Source organism: Myxocyprinus asiaticus, chromosome 14, assembly GCF_019703515.2.
Source record: "Myxocyprinus asiaticus isolate MX2 ecotype Aquarium Trade chromosome 14, UBuf_Myxa_2, whole genome shotgun sequence".
NCBI lineage: Eukaryota > Metazoa > Chordata > Actinopteri > Cypriniformes > Catostomidae > Myxocyprinus > Myxocyprinus asiaticus.
In genome coordinates, this window is record NC_059357.1 from 14,252,166 (window position 1) to 14,272,950 (window position 20,785).

The window sequence follows — 20,785 nt, forward strand, 5'->3', positions numbered from 1 at the left end:
TTTGTGCTTTTTCAGTTAAAATCAATATGATTTAATATGTAACGTCCATGAAAGCACACACTAATACAGCGTAATCATGCAACACCATATCGCCATTTTTAATGCAATTAATTTTGGAGCCTTCACGGATACTGATGTCCCAGTCGTCAAAGTCTTCAGGTTTAAAGCATTTTAGATGTTTTCCCATGTAATCAAATGTAATAAAAGGATCACTAGGAGCGAGAGAGAGAGAGACGCAATTTTTCAGCGTAAGGGATCGAATGTCTACTTGAAGCGTGAGTTTACTGTGGTTTAATGATAGTGCTATATTTATCTTCTATATATAATACTGAATATAATGTATAACAATGCTATGAGGAAATATAATCCTAATGTGAAACGTAATTTCTGATTTTATTTTATTTCATTAGAGCCTACATTATTAAACTGGATAAGCATGGATTTCCATTAAAATTTATTTTTAGATGTACTTTTTTTTTTTTTAGAAAGTATTGTCACTGATTGTCTTTTTAAATTTAGAATATTTTAAATGTATGTAATCATGTAAAAGCATATGTATCTAACATAATTCTGTATTTTCAGCCAAGCAGAATTATGAATAATTCCATTTGGTGTCACACTCTTAGGAAAAAAGGTTCTTTGGGGTTCTATATAGAACCCTATGGTTCTTTACTCAGCTCTAAAGAACGCTTTCTGCCAAAAAGGTTCTATTTACAAAGATTTACAGAAAAAAAGAACGTCCTTTGGGTTGACAGTTGCTTAATGTGAATATGTGTGTTTATGTATAAATTACATTATTGAAAGTTTTCTTTATAAATTGTTTTGAACGCTACACTACATTCCTTTTGCATCTGCATTTCATATTGAAGAAAAATATTTTTTTTTACAATGTACTTCTACATCTTTGGGTTTGATTAGAAAAGAATAAATGACAGAAGATCAGATCCAATGTCCTTTCCCTTTTAGATGACAGGTTTATCTTAGTATTAATATACAGTCTATGGTATAGTCTATTCTTGACTCATAATTCAACAAATGATGCAAAAAATTTTGTTTATCATAAACAGCAAACAACTTGAGTGCGTAGCGCTATAAGTAAGAACTATAAATTAATTTGTAGATTAATATATTTTTTTTCTTTTTTATTTTGACCTAACTCTTTGTCATTTATGACTTACACATTTATTTCAGCAAGCACAAAGAATAAATGTTGACAAAACTGTCCAGGCCTGTGATATTCTCCACCAGGAGGTAAGTAATTTCAAACTTGAATCACTAAAATCTCTGTTGTGGATTGACTAGTAATCCTGATGCCAGGTTATGTTCTAATTTAATTTTCTTTGAAAAAAACGAAACAAGTTTCCAGGAGCACATCACAGCATTGAATTAAGCTAACTGCACTGATTAATCAAGCTCTATTCAAGAGTGTGAATATGTCAAATGTCCAAAGTCAAAGAGAGGAAGTGATGGAAATGTTTAATTTCTCAACTTGTGAGTATTTGAAGTTTGTAGTTCTATTGTCATGTACAAAAATATGATAATTATGTTTTTTGTTTTTTATTATTATTATTATTATTTATTTGTATTTATTTATTTTTTTAATTAAAGATGCCATATTAATTTAACATGGGTTTTAGCAAAGACCTTCACCTAACTCAGAGCACTTCTGAAGTTCTGGACATCACATCATCAGAGCCATGACAAGTGAAAGTCAAAAGGGACATCTGACTTCAAAACAATGGCATAAACAATATCATTAAAGGTACATATGTTTATATTATTTCTCATAATTTTGCATTGCATTAAGGTTTTTATGATACTAAATAATGGTTAATTTCTGTTTGCAGTGGCTCTGGAGTGCAGCATTACTAGTCATGTAAGTTTTAAGATGTAATTTAGAGAGATACCAATTTCTTTGTTTTGAATTACTCTGCATATTGATAGCAGGTTTATTTCATGTTTCACTTACTTACAAGGATCAGCACATCCATCCTCAACCTGATCTTTCAAATGGTGTCCAGACCCCTCAGAGAGTGCAAAGAGTCGGCATCAAACTGATGACATGGAGATGGCCGAAGTGAAGTTTTGTATAATTTGTTGTATCAAAAAGACCTCACTCAGTTTGTCAGACCAGTGGCAACAAAATGATTCTGTATCTGCCCCAGTGCTAAAATTGTTTAATAGCTTTTCATTGGTCATTTGTTTTTATTTAGTTATTTAGTTTTTAACTTGTTTATGAATCTTACATGTGGTTATAATGTTAACTTATAGTTGATGTAAAATGATTTAATGTTTATGATTTTTATATAAATAATATTACAACAAATTAACTTTTAACTTATTATTACAAACCTGTAGATTTATTAATTGAATTAACTGAATTATGAATTGTGTTAATTATTGCTTGTGTTGTTGTGAATACAAACTATTTAAAATGCTTTACCTAATAATACTTAAATGTCTTTTATATGGTTATTTCACTTTCTTAGTGATATAGTATATGAACTATTCAATTTGCATATCCATTAAACATCTCCTGGCAATAAAAAACTAAACAAAATCCAAATGTCTAAATAGAACCTTTCCACCTGGCTCGAAGAACCCTTAAAAGGGTTTTATATGGAACCTTTTCTTCTAAGAATGCACCATTGCACTGTGCTGGGCTGATTTTTAGTCCCATTTTTAGTTTTAGTCTGATTTTTTTGTTTTTTTAAATATCTTAAAAGTAATATATAATAATAATAAAAACATGTTTAAAAATCTCAACTTTTCTTGATTCAGGCTTTGTTTAAAGTATCATGAACCGAACCGAATTGTAAATTCAGTATCGTGAACCAAACTGAATTGTGAGATGAGTGAATCGTTATACCCCTATTATTTACATTCTCTTTTGAAACTTGTATGACTTTCTTTCTTTTGTAGAACATAAAAGGAGTTCTTTTTAACAGAATGTCCGAGCTGCTCTTTTACATACAATGAAAATGCATGGTAACCACTGCTAACACGGTATGATTTCAGTGAATAATACCTTTCCGATTAACAATTTTTTATTGATTCACATATTAAACACAGAAAAACAAAACATATATACACAGAATCAACAATTAACCCCCACTATTACCCCTCCCAATCCCCAACCCCACCCTGGCCCTCAAAAACATCCCAGTGGTCATACATAATTATAGACACACAAAAAAATATATATAATAATCCCACATATTGACAACTACACCTCTCTCTCCACTGCCCCTCCCTGAGAGCCCTCCAAAAATGCCAGATATCCACCACATTTCTCCACAAACGAGTCCCCAGTCTTCTAAATGACCCTTCTTCAAAAGCCGCCACCTTCCCCATCTCCGAGCACCACTCCTGAAATGGGGGCATTCCAGCCGACCTCCATCCCCTTAAAACTATCTGTCTGGCGATCATGACACTGGTTAGGACCCAACTCTTTATGTGTCTATTCTCTACATCGATGACCACCCCATCGCCCAAAATACAGAGTCTGGGGCAAAATGAAACCCGAGTGCCCAATACGTCACACACAAAACTCTGAACCTTCAACCAAAATTCTTGGATCTTAACACACCACCAAAAGACATGGGTTGTGTCTCCATCCTCTGATTGGCATCACCAGGAGGTGGGTGTGTTTTTAAGACCAAGCCTATACAATCTAGAGGGGGTTCAATAGAATCAATGTAAAATCTTGAATTGCATAAGGTGCACCCTTGCATCTCTTGATGTAGACTTGACGTTTTTTAGAATCCTAGCCCACACTCCCTCCTCCAATACCAAGTTTAAATCTTTCTCCCATAATCTCTTGATAGAAATTAAAGCTCCATTCCCCAGACTCTGAATTAGCAGGGAGTAATGCACTGATGCCTCATGACCTTTTCCAAAAGCAGTAATCACCTGTCCCAGAGTGTCTGCCGCTTTAGTGGGGTGCATGCTACTCCCAAAAATAGTACAGAGCAGGTGGTGCAGCTGTAAATACCTAAAAAACTGAGATCTGGGAATCCCAAATTGTTGAACCAAATTTTCAAAGGATCTCAACACTCCGCTCTCATATAGGTCACCGAGTGTTGTAACCCCCCTCACAATCAACTCTGACCACCAGAAAGGGGACTTATTAATTCATAATTTTGGGTTCAGCCATATGCTCGAGGCAACATTTAAATAAATGTCAGAATTAAACACTCTGGACACTTTTGTCCATACCAAGTGCAAATGCGAGATAATGCAGATTCATCCACAACACTGTCCCGAAGAAGTGTTACTACACAAAGCAAACTCCAGCCGCTAGGCGGAACCAGCACAAAAAGAAACGAAAAAGGCGCTCAGTTTCCTCGGATGGTCAAGTGAATGTTCAGTGAGTCGATCCACTTGGCTGCAACATGAGTACCACAAAATAACTTACTCAGTCCATTGACTTTATGAAGGACATTGCTTGTTGGGGACATGTAAATATTTTGTGGCCATCTTTAGCATCTATTCTCAATTTGGCCGGGAACATCAGTGCAAAAGTGACCTTCAGTTGATATAAGAGTTTCTTGCACTCCTTGAAACGATCATGTTTCTCTCTTGTCGAATTTGCAAAGTCTGGGAACAAGAAAATGCTGTGGTTCTTCCAAGAAAGCCTTCCTTTACTCCTTGCCTTGCACAACACGAGATCTTTATCAGATGATCTCAGAAATTTGGCCAGAATTGATCGGGGCCTGTCTCCCTCAGCGGATCGCCGAGCCGGAACCTTGTGAGCTCGCTAGATTTCCAGCTTATGGCCTGTTATGTCGAGTCTAATTCCCTCTCCGATGACTCTAGATAATCGATCTGTTTCTTGACTCTTGTAACCACCTCAGTAAATTTCGTCTCCATGGCAATGATCGATTGACGTATTACAGCAAGATCCTCCAAGTCAGCAACTACCTTCGTCAGCATTGCCAACAAGTTCAATAATTCTTGCCGAATTTCCCGCACTTCTCCAGCCAAATCGAGTCCTTGGTCCGCGGCCTTGTCAGAGGCGTCAGCTTGAGCACGTAAGTGTCTTTTAATGTCTCCAGAGCCTGAGGATTTTGAATTCTTTGACATATTGTCTTCCTGGAACAGTTAAGGATCAGGGTATATCGAATCTCACCGGTTTATGACATAAAAATTACTTAAACCAGCAAAGTGCGCAGAGCTCGCTGTTCACACGTCTGAAACTCGCATAGCGTCACGTGACTCCAGCCGAATAACACATTTCATTTCTGTTTGCTCCTCACACAAAGCTCTCATTTTCAAAAAATACGTGGAATATAGTGCACTTATCATATGGACTGCTTTTATGATGCTTGACAGCACCTGGTCACCATCACTTTCAATGTATGGAAGAGAGCAGTTTGAAAATTCTTTAAAACTTCTCCTTTTGTGTTTGGAATGACATGAGGGTATGTAAATGAAGACAGAATTTTCATTTTTAGGTTAAATGTCCCTTTTTGGTATTTTTATCATTATAATGCCCCTTTCATTTTCCTTTTGCTCACAGTTGATAGTAATTATGGTAAATGACCACAAAAACATCATGTCATTATGGCTGTAATTTTTACATCCTGGGATGTAGTCCACACATTATGAATCCACTGGACTTTGTGTAGTAGTTGTAATAGGCTACATATTATATAATACTGTATTTTGTGGGTTAGAACATGCAATTTAGCTATGCGATTGCTAGGGTATTCTGGGTGGTATGTGTTTGCTGGTGGACCAAGTCAGAACCAATATTCTGGTCCCTATTGCTCAGGTCCGTCCTTCAAAGTAAGTGGGATTTTTTTCACCTGTTTTATCCTCTGCTAGGCAAAAATTGCCTGAATGTTTAGAAAAGTAATACCCCACCTTTTCTCAACAAGCATGATTTGAGTTATCATTCATGTGATTAGTACAAATGGTGTGGGATGTTACGTGACAAAATTTAACACTTGGGTTAGAGTTTTGTTCAAATCCTACAGTTAAAGCTCTAATGGCAAGCATCACTAAATACTTTACAAGCAATGTACTGTGGGTACAAAAATCAATTTTAATCACTCGTATGTGTGTGACTCTGTGAGGATGGTGGAAGTAAACCTTTCTAGTCTGCAAAGGGGGGTAAATTCCCCCCTGCAAGCAGGCAAGAAGGAGGTATTTTAGCATGACAACCCTTGCGGATGGGCAAATGTCGTTCAGCAGGGGCTGAGAGAAGGGCTTTGGGAGAGGAGGACACATTTCAGCGTGACACAGGAACCTTGTCTAAAATGTCATGTGTACATGAGATGCAGAATAAAAGATGATAGCTATGTTCAAAATGGAATACTAGCCTAGTGCTTATTTCAAACAATGTAGGCTACATTTAAGGCTGGGTGATATGGCAAAAAAATAAAAAAAATTTTTTTTTATGTATTCCAACATGATTCAAATTACATGTTCTTTATTAAAATGCAAGGCAATCTGGTTAGAGAAATCATAGTTCTTTTCATTATAGAAAACAAAGGTGTGCAAGAAAAATGTACAAAAAAGTACACCGCAGGGGGAAGTTGTCAACCGTGTAAATGTAAAATAAATTAAAATCTAATAAGCCCAGATATTCAGAAATAATCGTTTCTGTTTACCAACGATTTAAAGGGATAGTTCACCCCCAAAATTCTCTCATTGTTTACTCTCTTACTTTCTTCTGCTGAACACAAATTAAAATTGTCAGAAGAATATTTCGGATCTGTAGGTCCATACAAATTGAATGGTGGCCAGCATTTTGAAGCTCCAAAAGCACATAAAGGCAGCATAAAAGTAATCAATAAGGTGGTTAAAGAAATGTTTTTAGAAGTGATATTATAGATGTAGGTGAGAAACAGATCAATATTTAAGTCCTTTTGTACTTTAAATCTCCCCTTTCACTTTCACATTCTTCTTCTTTTGTTTTTGCGATTCACATTCGTGCATATCGCCACCTTCTGGGAAGGAAGGAGAATTTGTAGTAAAAAAAAGAACTGATATATTGATCTGTCTCTCAGCCACACGTACCATATAGTTTCTGAAGAGTCTTATAGATTACAACCCCAATTCCAAAAAGTTGGGACAGTATGGAAAATGCTAATAAAAACAAAAAGGAGTGATTTGTATATTATATTTACCCTTTGCTATATTAAAAGCACTACAACTAAACATTATATGATGTTTTACCTTGTGAATTTCATTTTCTTAATTTGTATTTTTTATGTACAGTAATTTCAAATCAGATGATTGCAACACGCTCCAAAAAAGTAGAGACAGGGGCAATTTAAGACTAATAAAAATTCAACGAGTTAAAATAACAAGGCAATGTGAAACAGGAGATGTTAAACTGGTGAGGCAATCGTGTCATCGTATATAAGGAGCTTCCAAAAACTGGATCCTTCGAGACTTGTCAATTTGCCACCAGATGCTTCAGCAAATAATCCAGCACTTTGAGAACAATGTTCCTCAAAGACAAATTGGAAGGATTTTGGTCATTTTACCCTCTACAATGCATAATATATTTAAAGATTCAAGGAATCTAGTCAAGGGCAACATGAAAACCATTTCTGAATGCGCGTGATCTCTGATCCCTCAGAGATCACTGTCTTACAAAACATAATTCATCTGTAATGGATATCATGAACATAGGCTTGGGATTACTTTAGTAAACCTTTGTTAGTCAACACCATTCACTGCTGCATCCACAGATGCAAGTTAAGACTTTACTATGCAAAGCAGAAGCCCTACATCAACACTGTCCAGAAGAGCTGCCGACTTCTTTGGGCTCAGTCTCATCTTAGATTGAAAGTAGAACAGTGGAACTGTGTTTTTTGGTCCGATGAGTCCACATTTCAAATAGTTTTTGAAAAACACAGCCGTCATGTTCTCCAGGCCAAAGAGAAAAAGGACCATCCAAGCTGTTATCAGCGTCAGGTCCAAAAGCCAGTGTTTGTATGGGCCAGGGGTGTGTAAGTGACAATGGCATGGGAAACTTGCACATCTGTGAGGGCACCATTAATGCAGACAGATATGTACAAATTTTGGAGCACCATATACTGCCATCCAGCACCATCTTTTCCAGGGATGTCCCGGAATTTTCAGCAGGACAACTTCAAACCACATACTGGACAAATAAGCAGAGAGTGCGGGAGCTAGATTGGCCTGCCTGCAGTCCTGACCATCTCCAACTGAGAATGTGTGGTGCATTAAGCCCATAAAATGGGAATGAAGACCCTGTACAATTGTGCAGCTGAAGACCTGCATAATGTATGAATGGGGAAAATTCCACTTTTTAAACTTAACAACTTGTGTCTTCAGTGCCTAAATGCTTAATAAGTGTTATTAGAAGAAATGATGATGTTTCACAGTGGTAAACACTTGACTGTCCCAACTTTCTTGGAGTGTGTTGCAATCATCTGATTTGAAATTACTGTACTTTAAAAAAAAAAAAAAAAAAAAAAAAAAAATTAAATTCACAAGGTAAAATATCATGTAATGTTTAGTTGTATTGCTTTCAATATAGCAAAGGGTGAATATAATTTACAAATCACTCCTTTTTGTTTTTTTAGTATTTTTTTATACTGTCTCAGTATAAAAAATTTTGGAATTGGAGTTGTACTTTTATGCTGCCTTCATGTGATTTATGGAGCTTCAACGGTCTGGCCACCATTCACTTGCACTGTATGGACCTACAGAGCTGAGATATTCTTCTAAAAATCTTTGTTTCAAGAATTTCAGGGATGTGCACGAAAAAAAGAATTATTACCAAACTAACACCTTAGTAGAACAAAAACGTTTATGCTTTTCGCCACAACTTTAGGCAACTAAAAGAAGCCTGTTTGTCCAGTAAGTATAAATTAGCCTCAAGCTTCATCTTGCACTATAGGCTTAAAGAATATAGATATTCTAGTGAAAAAGAACTGAGGACACATCCACAGACAAACTGCAGAAAGCTTTTGACCTTTGACTGTCAGCACAGGCAAACTTGGTATGGAAATGACTGCAACAATTACATTCAGCAATAAGTCATTATGTAATATACACCGATTAGAAACATTAAAACCACCTGCCTAATATTGTGTTGGTCCCACTCGTGCCGCCAAAACAGTACCAACGATGCTATTCTTCTCACCACAATTGTACAGAGCGGTTATCTGAGTTACCGTAGACTTTGTCAGTTTGAACCAGTCTGGCCATTCTCTGTTGACCGCTCTCATCAACAAGGCATTTCCATCCACAGAACTGCCACTCACTGGATGTTTTTTGTTTTTGGCACCATTCAGAGTAAATTCTAGAGACTGTTGTGTGTGAAAATCCCAGGAGATCAGCAGTTACAGAAATACTCGACCCAGCCCATCTGGCACCAATAATCATCCATGTAATTATCTAATTAGTCAAACGTGTGGCAGCAGTGCAGTGCATAAAATCATGCAGATACGGGTCAGCAGCTTCAGTTAATGTTCACATCAACCATCAGAAAGGGGGAAAAAAATGTGATCTCAGTGATTTGGAGCATGGCATGATTGTTGGTGTCAGATGGGCTGGTTTGAGTATTTCTGTAACTGCTGATCTGAAAACCCAAAACATCCAGTGAGCGGCAGTTCTGCGGATGGAAATGCCTTGTTGAAGAAAGAGGTCAACGGAGAATGGCCAGATTGGTTCGAACTGACAAAGTCTACGGTAACTCAGATAACCGCTTTGTACAGTTCTGGTGAGGATGCAGGTTGGCGCTGTTTTGGTGGCATGAGGGGGACCTACACAATATTAGGCAGGTAGTTTTAATGTCATGGCTGATCGGTGTATGTTTTAAAATGGCTGTTGGATTACATTCTTTCCGTATTGATTCAAAAGCGGAAAACTTCAGAAAAATTCTGCTCCTGATGGGGTGAGAGACATAAGACATTTGAGAAGAAACTGTCCATCTTACCTGTCGTACAAAGCTATTGGAGGTTGTGTCTGAGGAGGTGCTGCCATCTGAGCGCTTAAAACGGCTCTTCCTCTTTGCATACTTCCCCTGAAAGAGAGGAATTATGGTTAATTACAAAGAATGGACACTTCCATGCATGCATGCCCACTCACATACTATTAGTTCCACGTCCTGTCTCTGTGTCCAGATATGATTATCCATAATTACTCATGTCCGCTAGTCTTCTCTGGGACTCAGTAATCTGATTGGCCTGAACAGTGGCCAATTGCCTGGCTGCCCTTGGCAGGGTCCTCTGTGTGGCATTCATAGGCGCCAGACTCCATTGCCATGGAGATCAGAAGGCTACTTGGGTTTGGTGGCACTAAAAGAACCTGATGGAACAGGCAACACTGTAACAAAACCCACATAAAAGGGATCTGTTAATATTTGTATATTCCAGGAGATTCATAATAAGCACAATAAAATTAAGACTATTTAGCAGTTATGACAGGGTTAACTGTCTGAACCTTGTATAACCTTTGTATAATAACTATCCTCATTTAAACTGAAACTGTCTGCTGATTTTTGTGGAGACAGCAGAGTTATTGTAGCATAAAATTGGGAAGGAGCAGGTGGGAGATGGAGAATAAACGGTTTTGCAAGTGTTTGTGTCAGATAGCTTTGTGGACTGCTGTGTACTACTACACTAACAAGTCTCTTCCTTTTCTCATATTTCTCAAAAACACATAAAATCACTCATAATTTTAAAAATTTCTACATTTCCTTACCAGTTTCAGCAGTGCTATGTTAATGCCAATGAAAATTATTCATGTAGTCCCAAAGCAAATGGATTTGGTAAACTTCTGAATCACGTTATACTATAAATAAAACATTTTCCAAAATGAGTTTCACATTGCTCGTTGTGGTATAGCAGCTGTTTTCTGGTGAAATAAACACTAGAGGTGCTACAACAACGAGTTTTATTCACTTTCACACAAATCACAGATAAAACGGCAAATTAAACACAAACCTCACCGACATAGCCTAACGATTACAGCTTGCAAGTACAAATTGGAAATTGGGAATTATTGCAAACTTATTCCCAACAACAGTACATAAATCAACCTACAAGGTCAAATCTTTGCCAACCATGGTGTCTAGCTCTTGGTCTCTAATATTTCACATGCCACTCAAGATTTTAAGCTCTTTTAATATTTTTAGGCCTCTGTCTGACTATACAGACCTCTCTGTTTGTACCGCTGAAAACATATAGCCTCTGTTTAACACCAAAGAAAAGGACAAAACTACATATGAATACTGTATGTTTGGATAGTCTGCACCATTAAAAGTGGCATAATAAAACACAACAGTCTGTTTTTTTAAAGTAAAAATCCCATCCATTTTCCCCAAAGGGTAACTGAATGTTTTTTACAATAGCTTAATTTAAAAACATTTAAAAACAGACCTAATTTCAACTTCATTTTTGAAACAACCACATTTAATAGTGGAATTTGTGTTGAATAACTACAATCCCCATGATCCTGCTGAGAAAGTTCCACTGAACAGAGATTTATGGCTAACAAAGTGCAGCAAAAGCGCTATGCAGTGACTGCCCACTCGCATGACGTGCTGTGAATTACATAATCGAATCGATCTCCAGGGACGAGTTACTCACCAGTTAATCACTCTAAACCGAAAGGGCCCCGTGCTCTAAATCAATTATTTATTTATTTTGAGACATTTATTATAAATCCACATAAATGTCAGCCTTATGTGAGATACCATTTATTTGGCTGAGTGCGCGCTGGACTACAGCAGTGCCAGCACATGTGCGCGCAAAGGCACTCGAGTGAGCGCTCAGGGAATCTGCATCTCACAAGTGCAGCACATTTATTTGATGGACTACAGAGAACAGCATCTGATTTACAAAACGCTTCCAAACACAAAGATAAGGTGCAGTTTACCCTGGCTGTGTACAAAGCTGATGGTTTAAATTAATATAAGCAACAGAATTTGTGCAACAGTATGGAGGACTTTAAAATGTTTAAGTCCAGCATGCATTTACTGTTTAATGATAAAGCGAAAGTGCCTTGATACCCTAAATATGTGCACGGTAACCCTTTGTAATAGGCTATTTGGTTAACCGCGAGTCAGGAGTCGGGAATAAAGAACGTTTATTGCCATGGACGCGTCAAACACAATCTCAGATTAGCAGGGAATAAAGTGCACAGTGATCTATGAGCCTAAATAGCACAATACATAGATCTTCAAATTATAAAATCACATTAAAGTCGAACAAAAATAATCTCTGTGACTGCCTGCAACATAGTAGATCTATTCTTAATCAGTGGAAAATGCGTAATTCTGCCCGGGCAGGTTCACTTTCCATGAGGCCGCGAACGCTACGGTTTATAGGACTTCTTAGGGATGCTTTGATTTTTTAATTCAGCATTCAACTTGTGTAATTACTGTCTGCACACCAGAGCAAAAGGGGGAAAAAAAACATTGGTTCAACGTTTATCAAGCGCTGAAACTTAGCCAGGTGAAAAACAATCTGGAATCATGTGCAACAGTCACATTAAGTCCTCTTTGCAACCTGAACTTCACCAGAATGTCAATTTGTGACACCAGTGCTGAAAAAGCTTGATGCAGTGCAACAAATGATGAAACAGAAGACATGTGTCTCGAGATGCATTAATAAATATTGAAGTTCTTTTTAACTTAACAGTGTTTAAAAAACGTGACGATCCAGCACAGCGAATTGTAAAACAGAACACAGGTGTCTTGAGATGCGTTTATAAATATTAAAGTTCTTTTAAACTTAACACAGTGTCTAAAAAAATTCAACGGTCCTGTGTGGTACGCTGAAAAAGTGAGTTGTGGCGCAACGATCAAAGACGTCTGTCCAGTGCGTGTTTACATAGCCAAGAAAAACAATTGAAAAACAGCGCAAACACACATGCAAACAGCCTGTAACTCTGAAAAACTGACCCGATCCTGGCCCAAAACCTGAAGGTCTGTCAGGTACCGCCAGACTCAGATTGGGTTGAAGACCTCTAAACACATGCAGAATAACCACATAGTGATGTTGGTATTTGAATAAAGGTGCCATGCACATCCCTATTAATAATGCATGATTTTGGATCAGTTCATAATTATAAAAAGTACATATAAATGGCCCCGTAAGACATTGCTCTAAACTTTTCTTCCGTCAATTTGAAAAATCCAACCAAATCTGCCAATTGTCCTGTAGCGCATAAAGGTGAACGTAGTCAAGTCATGGGGGGCCTCCACGGTGTACCAGCCCATGGGCCTCTCAATTCTTAATCCTTCCTTGTCAATCTCCCTACACTCTCAAACTACTTATTTATTTGTATATGTCTGAATATTTGCTTCATACACTGTAAATACTAATAGTAATCTCAAATTATAAAATAATACTTAACTTAATCTTAAATTTGTACTATTCTTATTAGTAATAATTAAGTTACTGTTACTCTCTAAATCCTAAAGTTGTCATTAATAAAAACATTTAAGTGGTCCTAATTAAACATTACTTGAAATGTACCATTTTTGAATCATAACTCAAATACATAAGTTCTTTAAATTTTGGCTTCAAGTACTACTAACTCAAAATTATCAAGTACTAATTTGCAGTTGTATGGAATACCCATAAACCCTTGCGCTTGAATAAATTATGTTTGTTTGGTCAAAACAAGGGAACTTATGTAGTAAAATAATAGTTTTTTTTTTATTAAAAAATGTATTTAGTTTTAAATCTTATGACTATTGTTGTTGTTTTTTTGTAACTTGTTGATAATTGAGATTTTTGTGAAATTACCATGAGGGTGATTATTGTTACCTCTGGTGAACTTGGAGACTGTTAAGTTTAAGACATTCTTCTTTACTCAATTGTTCTTTACAAAAGTGCAGATTTATGTGCACTAGGAAGTGCTGAGTGGAGTCCAGTGTGTCATATGGCTAACCGAGAGTCTAGTAATAATTTCCCTCATGCTGTATAAGATGTTATAACCCAGTTTAAATAATTAAATCAAAACACAGATACTTTAATCACAGATGAGTAAAGTTGACTTGTAACTAGTTAAAATTACTTAAAAAATTAAGTTGATTACTTGAGCCAAATAAGTATGTTTTCTTAGAAAAAGCATGCAAACCGATTGCCTAAGTAAGGTCAACTAATTAGATTGTACAGTGTAGACTGAACAGTCTTGTACCTTTGTCTTTTTGTAAGACTTTCAAATACTTTTTAGCTACAGTTTGCAATGGATACCTCAGAGCTAGTGGGTTTTGTTAGTGGCTTAGAACTCTTTTATGAATAATTTTATTAAATCCTGATGTAAGAAATGAATAAGAAAAATAATTCTGGAACAAAAATGTCTACAAAAGTGGACATGCAATGTTGCGCTTAGACTATATAAGTAAAACGGGTTGTGCATGGTGTTTCACATTGACTTTACCCTGTTATGTCAAGGACTGCTCACCTCAAAATGAAATGTTATTATCATTTACTCACCCTCTCTGAGTTTGCTTCTTCCATGGAACACAAAATGTGATGTTAGGCAGAATGATAGCCTCAGTCACCATTCACTTTTATTATTTTATTATCTTTTTTCCATACAATGAAAATGAATGGTGACTAAGACTAACATTCTATCTAAAACCTCTTTTTATGTTCCATGGAAGTAAGACAGTCACATGGGTTTGGGACAACATAAAGGTGAGTAAATGATGACAGAATTTTTTTTTTGGTCAAATCAGATTTTCAGGGTGCTCCCTATTACTTTTTTACGCTTCTATTGTCTTAAGAAACTGCACCCTCCTTTTGTCCTTTGGGTCATTTTTGACAAATGTTGAAAACCATTCCAAATGCATAAATTCTTGATTACTGTACAACACTATAAACCCCCCTTAGCGAAAATCTGTTGGTGGTCCCAAAGTGTATAATGATTTGGAAAAAAGGGCTACATTCTGAATATTAATGTAGTAACATAATTTTTAAAGAAAAAAAAAGAAAAAAAAACTTGCCAAACATTGGCAAAGGATGTCTCAATTTATTTTTATTTCAATCACATTTTATATTATCTCAACTATATTACAACAATTTCTGATTTATTCTGCTTGTAGTAAATTAAAACATACATTTTAGAGTTACAACTTTAGTACATGCCTATTTCACAAATTAATCTCTATTGCCTTTTCCAGCATTTAAAATTAGCAATAAATCCATTCCTTTCCCACTAATTTCAAACAATTTGTGGCAGTGTAACAGGGGTTTAGGAAGGTGCAGTAACAGTTCTAATGTTTTCGTAGAAAATAACATCCAAATTCTTTTCAAATTGGGGGTTGCGGGGGGGTCTTTATCCCTAATGTACCTTTTCATAAAAAAAGAATCATGTAAGTGTGTGTATGGACATGTGCATGTGTGCAAACACCATTTTAGAGGAAAATAATGTAATTTGTAGGAAAGATGCAGTACCCAGTGAAACAGGTGGGGAAGTTAGAGAACAGTAAGGGGCTAGGAGCTGCATTTGAGAAAATTTTTAATATTTTAGGTCAAATTTGATTCATATATATATATATATATATATATATATATATATATACAAAAAACTATTTAAAGCTGCATAACATCAAGAAAGATCGAAGGTGAAAGTTACACAACTGGTTTTCCCCATATGAGTCAAAATTGACCCGGTAAGACAATGGAAGGAACAATTGGTTTTAAATAGTTATTTCACTTAAACAATTATGTACTATATATATATTATATATATTTGTTTGTTTTGATGGTCTTGACAAAGTCACACATTTGGTACCAAAAACTATGCAGTATTTATAATGTATTCTTTACCTGTGCCTGTTCAAAAATTACCCTCAGACACCAAACTTATAAAAAAATCAGGTAAATTCCATCATAGGTGAACAACACCACAGATGATTTATCAACCATTTATTTTGAGCTGTTTAATGTGAATGTTTTGTGAGAGGTAGAAAATGCTCATATACAGCAAAACCAGATCTAAAAAAGGCCAGCAAAATGTCAAGGGAGGGAGGAGGGATGTATTGCTATGGTGATGAGGGACTTCCTGTTGACAAACAGCCTGTGAGGCTAATTGGGTAATTAAGGGGGGAAAGCTGTGCCATGGGGCAGGGGGAAGGATTTTAGAGTTACACAGTGTTACCACTAGTTCATTACAGTAAACAAAATGAAGAGAAGAGAAGAGAAGAGAAGAGAAGAGAAGAGAAGAGAAGAGAAGGCTTAATAAAGTTTAAGGACAGTGTCCTTAAAGGAGTCATGTCATGAGGAATCAAATTTTCCTTGATATTTTGACATATAAGAGGTCATTCTACTATAAAAACATACTGTAAATTCCAGAACTCAAAACTTTATCCACAATGGAATAAAAGCATTTATTGAAACCAAACTGCCAAAACGCCCCGTTCTCTACTTCCGTGACAACTCTACGTCACTTGGGGTACTCATTAATTCAAGACAGCCTCTACAGCAACAACATCAACGCCTATTTTAAAATCATCGCACCCATGGCCCCGCCCCACTGGATGCTTCCATGTTAGACAGCATATGCTTCCATGTTAGACAGCATAATTGATTATACCGTCCGATGTAGACAGGGTGTGAGTGTTATCAGTTGTGCTTTAGATGAATAATATAATATATTCTGATAAAATGTGTTGGATGTGCGTTATGTGTAAACCGTGAAATGTTCATTTCTAGTGTTTTGGTGCTTGTTTATTCTCTTCTGATTGAGTCAAAAATGGGCGAATTTGAGGGGCTGCACCCTGTTAGCCAGTGGTGGACTGGCCATTGGGAGAACCAGGACTTTTCCCGTTGGGCCGGCTGCGAAATGGGGCTGCCGCATTATGCAGAACGTGCCACAAAACGGCGGCGCGATATGCAGAAGGGGGCGGCGATATGCAGAAAAGGACAGCAACCACCCCCACGCCCCGCCCCACCCCACCCCCCAGGCTCAACAACTTTTGGTCCAGTTTCTATGTAAAATCCCGGGCCGAATTTTCTTCCCAGTCCGCCCCTGCTGTTAGCCAATCATAACAGAGGGCATTTACATTGAAGTGCGAGCGAGGCAAAAATAGAGCTTTTCAGAAAGATGGTCAGAGACGGAGTCGAAAATTATCATATATAACAAAATTATGACTGTTTTGGTGAAATAAAACTTTACTAACATCATCAGTGGACCTCAGAGAAGATAATGAATCTATAAAAAAAGAACATTTCATGACTCCTTTAAAGGAACATGAGTGGGTAATTTTATTAATCAAATTTATATTCTAATTAATGATCATATCCATCTTTCAAAATGACAAAAATTCAGGAAACAAACTTTTTCTGTACTTACCCAAACAACCTGCTCAAACACATACATAAGCACACTCCCTTCTCATCACTCCGCCTCCTCACAGCTATGTATAGATATGATTCAGATAGAGCAGCTCTCCACAGCACAGGACACACACACACATTCACGCTACTGTATTATATAAAACCATTATATAAATACAGCACTAACAATCAAAAACACCATTGAAACATCCATCAACACACCACTCAAGTATAAGCCATGCTGGAGCCCGAAGTGAAAAGCTGGACAGGATGATGAGTGGCCTGTATGGCACAGGTGTACATTCATACATCATACATCAAACATCCTATGAAATAGTCCACAGAATCGAGAAAAGGGCAGAACCAGAGAGCAAACGAAACATAAAAATTGCAAGAAAGAAAGAAAGAAAGAGAAAGAAAGAACGATTCTCGTATGTTTGTAGGCCTACAAGCAGTGCAAGTTATTTAAAAATAGTAATCCACTACAAATTACTAATTATTTATCTAAAATTATAATCAGGTTCCTTTACTAATTACTTTCTCGTAAAAGTAATTACATAACTAATTACTTTAAGTTACTTTTTAAAACAATTTTCTGCTCAACAAATTCAAAATAATGTCTATATAGAGTTCCCTTCGCAATCGCCGTGATGACATCATATTCTACAGCATATGTTGAAATGTCTTTCTCTTGCAAGACTTTTCAATGCATTTTAATAAATATTAGTTTAGGGCATTTTGAAACAGTCCCCACAAAAGAAAGTGCCTGGTTAGTTATTAATTTAAAGCTAATTTTACATTCATAAATGTAAGTTTTCAAACAGTAGGCTAAACTTTTTTACTATTATTTTTTTGTATTTTTGTTCTATTTTTGTACACCTTAACATTTCAAGTTTTATTAATTTAATTTTGTAAAAAACAAATTACAAAAATAATTTAGATGTAATTTATGAAATGTGTAAATCTTAAAAATAGGTTAAAATATTTTTTGCGTGTAAAAGACATTAAACAATATTTGAATATTATATAACTCTCTAGTAGAAAAGCATTAAGAATAATTACACTTTGCATTCCTTTTAAACTCTTTACCCTGCTGATGTATAAATTACTATATTCTTTTACTTTCTTTTTTAAATTTTTCCTTACTGTGTTTTATATTTCCTAGTTACCCATCTGGTATCTGTTGTTACTTTATTTAGGATTGTCATCACTATGTACTGTGATGATTTCATTGTTTTATGCTGATTGTTATTGTGTTTTAACAATATAAAAGCATCTTTCTCTTGTGCATTCACAATATTAAAGTAATGAAGCATGCAGGAACACATAAAATTAACTTAGTTCAAGAGATAGCTCACCCAAAAATGACAATATTTAACAATACTTTACAGAACAATAAATCTCCACTTTCATTTTCACTTTCAGATGTGAGAGTGAAAGTGGGGATTTATAGTAAAAAAGGACTTAAATATTGATCTGTTTCTCACCTACACCTATCATATCACTTTTGAAGATATGGATTTAACTACTGGAGTCATATAGATTACTTTTATGTTTCCTTTATATGCTGCTGATACAGTTCTACTCAGTAGTCATTGCGTCTGTCCTCTGCACTTCAGTAACTGTCTGGTTTGTTGCAGCTACGAAATCGGACATCAGAAGACTACAAAGGACAGTTCAGACTGCTGAGAGGATTATTGGTTGCCCCCTACCCTCCCTTCAAGAACTATACACTTCCAGAGAGAGGAAAAAGGCTGGAAAATCACTCTGGACCCCACTCACCCACTGCCTTTTTGAACTGTTGCCTTCTGGATGGTGCTAAAGAGCACTGAGCGCCAGAACCGTCAGGCACAAGAACAATTTTGTCCCTCAGGCTATCCATCTCATGAACAGTTAAAACTGCCCCATTGAGCAATAACTATGTGCAAAGCACAGCTTAGTTTATTTATATTTATCCAACATACCACACCTCTTTTGCCATACATTCCCTTGCATCTGTATATAACAGATTTGTTTTTGTATATTGTACATACATATATATTGTCTTATTGTGTATTTATATATATACATATACTTATATTTTCTATTCACTTTTTATATTATTATATATATATTTTTTTATTATTATTTATTATCATCTGTGTCTTGTTGCTGTATTGTTGTGTACTGGAAGCTTCTGTCACCAAGACAAATTCCTTGTATGTGTAAGCATACTTGGCAATAAAGCTCATTCTGATTCTGATTTCTGGAGCTTCAAAGTTCTGGCCACTATTCACTTGCATTGTATGGACCTACAGAGCTGAAATATTTTTCTAAAAATCTCAATTTTTGTTCAACAGAAGAAAGAAAGTCATACACATCTGGGATGACATGAGGGTGAGTAAATGATGAGAGAATATAATTTGTGGGTGAACTATCACTTTAATGTAGCTTATAAAAAGAGCACTGATTTGGTACCAGGCGTAGTTGTAAATGTTACAGAAAGAACTTGTTTATGGAATTAAAATTTGTTACTGATCAAAATCGTGTCAAAAGTAATGACTCTTAATTTATCAAAATAATACAGTATCATAAATATCAAATACAGGAACCTCATATAGGCCAACTGTCTAGAGACACATAGAAAAGTGGGAAAATATGTGACGAAATAATTTTATAATATAAAATGTGGTCCCTAAACAAATATCCATATTCAGTAATACAATGTATCTCATACATAAAATAACTTTGTTGCTTTCCTCATATCACACTTATAAGAGACAATTGTGGCGAGCGCGCAGAGATGCAGTCTTGTTGCCAAGTAACGACAATACGAGCAATGGCTGGTAACGTCTAATCTTTAAAATAAACAAAATCTGTGTTATTCATTCACGACACTGACCAGTCGTTCCTACACAGCGGACAGCAGGTGTGTATTTCGTCTTTTAATTTGTTGCATGCAACTTAACTGCGTCTCTCTTACCTGAGCGTGAGAGCCGTGATGTTCGAACATGTCCATCTGGATTTCCTGGGTTGAGCTGGAAGGCGTCCTGGACATAATACCCTCCTGTACCATTGATTTAAACTTTAAATTCGTTTTCTACTGTTTCATTTGTAGCCTGGTTGAAGTGTATTATTCATTGTCTAATAATAAGAGAGAAAAAAAAAAAAACAAAAAAACAGACAAAGGTGGTTTTCCTCTTTCCTGTCCCTTACAGATGGCTTGTTACTACGCTGTTGCGCCCCCAGCACTCAGTAGCGTTGAGCAGAAACCCTCTCCCTAAGCAAACACACCGAGCTCAGTCCCCAGCTGTTCAGTGGAAGGACCAGGCCACGCCTTCCTCCCCTCATCAATCGTTCCGCTCGAAATAGGGCGGGGCCTGTTGGCGTTCCTTGTAACTATTGGTTGATCGAATCGAAATTATAATCAGATAGATGATGGAGTGTGACTGTCTGTTCTTATTCCCCTCTACTCTAAACAATAGCTTCGGCACAGTTTTTTGTACAATAAAATGAAGGAG

The 20,785-nt window shown here is 36.3% G+C and overlaps 1 protein-coding gene and 1 long non-coding RNA gene across 3 annotated transcripts in view; one reads left to right on the plus strand and one right to left on the minus strand.

Annotated features, from left to right (window-relative positions):
- Positions 1-20,561, minus strand: part of LOC127451442 (voltage-dependent L-type calcium channel subunit beta-1-like) — a 68,784-nt gene extending 48,223 nt beyond the window's left edge. For both annotated transcript variants that reach the window (XM_051716157.1, XM_051716158.1), the window contains exons 1-2: positions 20,248-20,561; positions 9,926-10,012 (exon numbers count right to left, since the gene is read on the minus strand). In XM_051716157.1, coding sequence (XP_051572117.1) covers positions 9,926-10,012; positions 20,248-20,340 — 180 coding nt within the window. In that variant the 5' untranslated portion in view covers positions 20,341-20,561. The remainder of the gene's footprint in view (positions 1-9,925; positions 10,013-20,247) is intronic.
- Positions 527-2,245, plus strand: LOC127451445 (uncharacterized). Its single transcript, XR_007899104.1, has 5 exons — positions 527-1,251; positions 1,360-1,491; positions 1,638-1,762; positions 1,848-1,876; positions 1,977-2,245. It is a non-coding gene; the product is annotated as an uncharacterized LOC127451445 (long non-coding RNA).
- Positions 20,562-20,785: the final 224 nt, after the last annotated feature.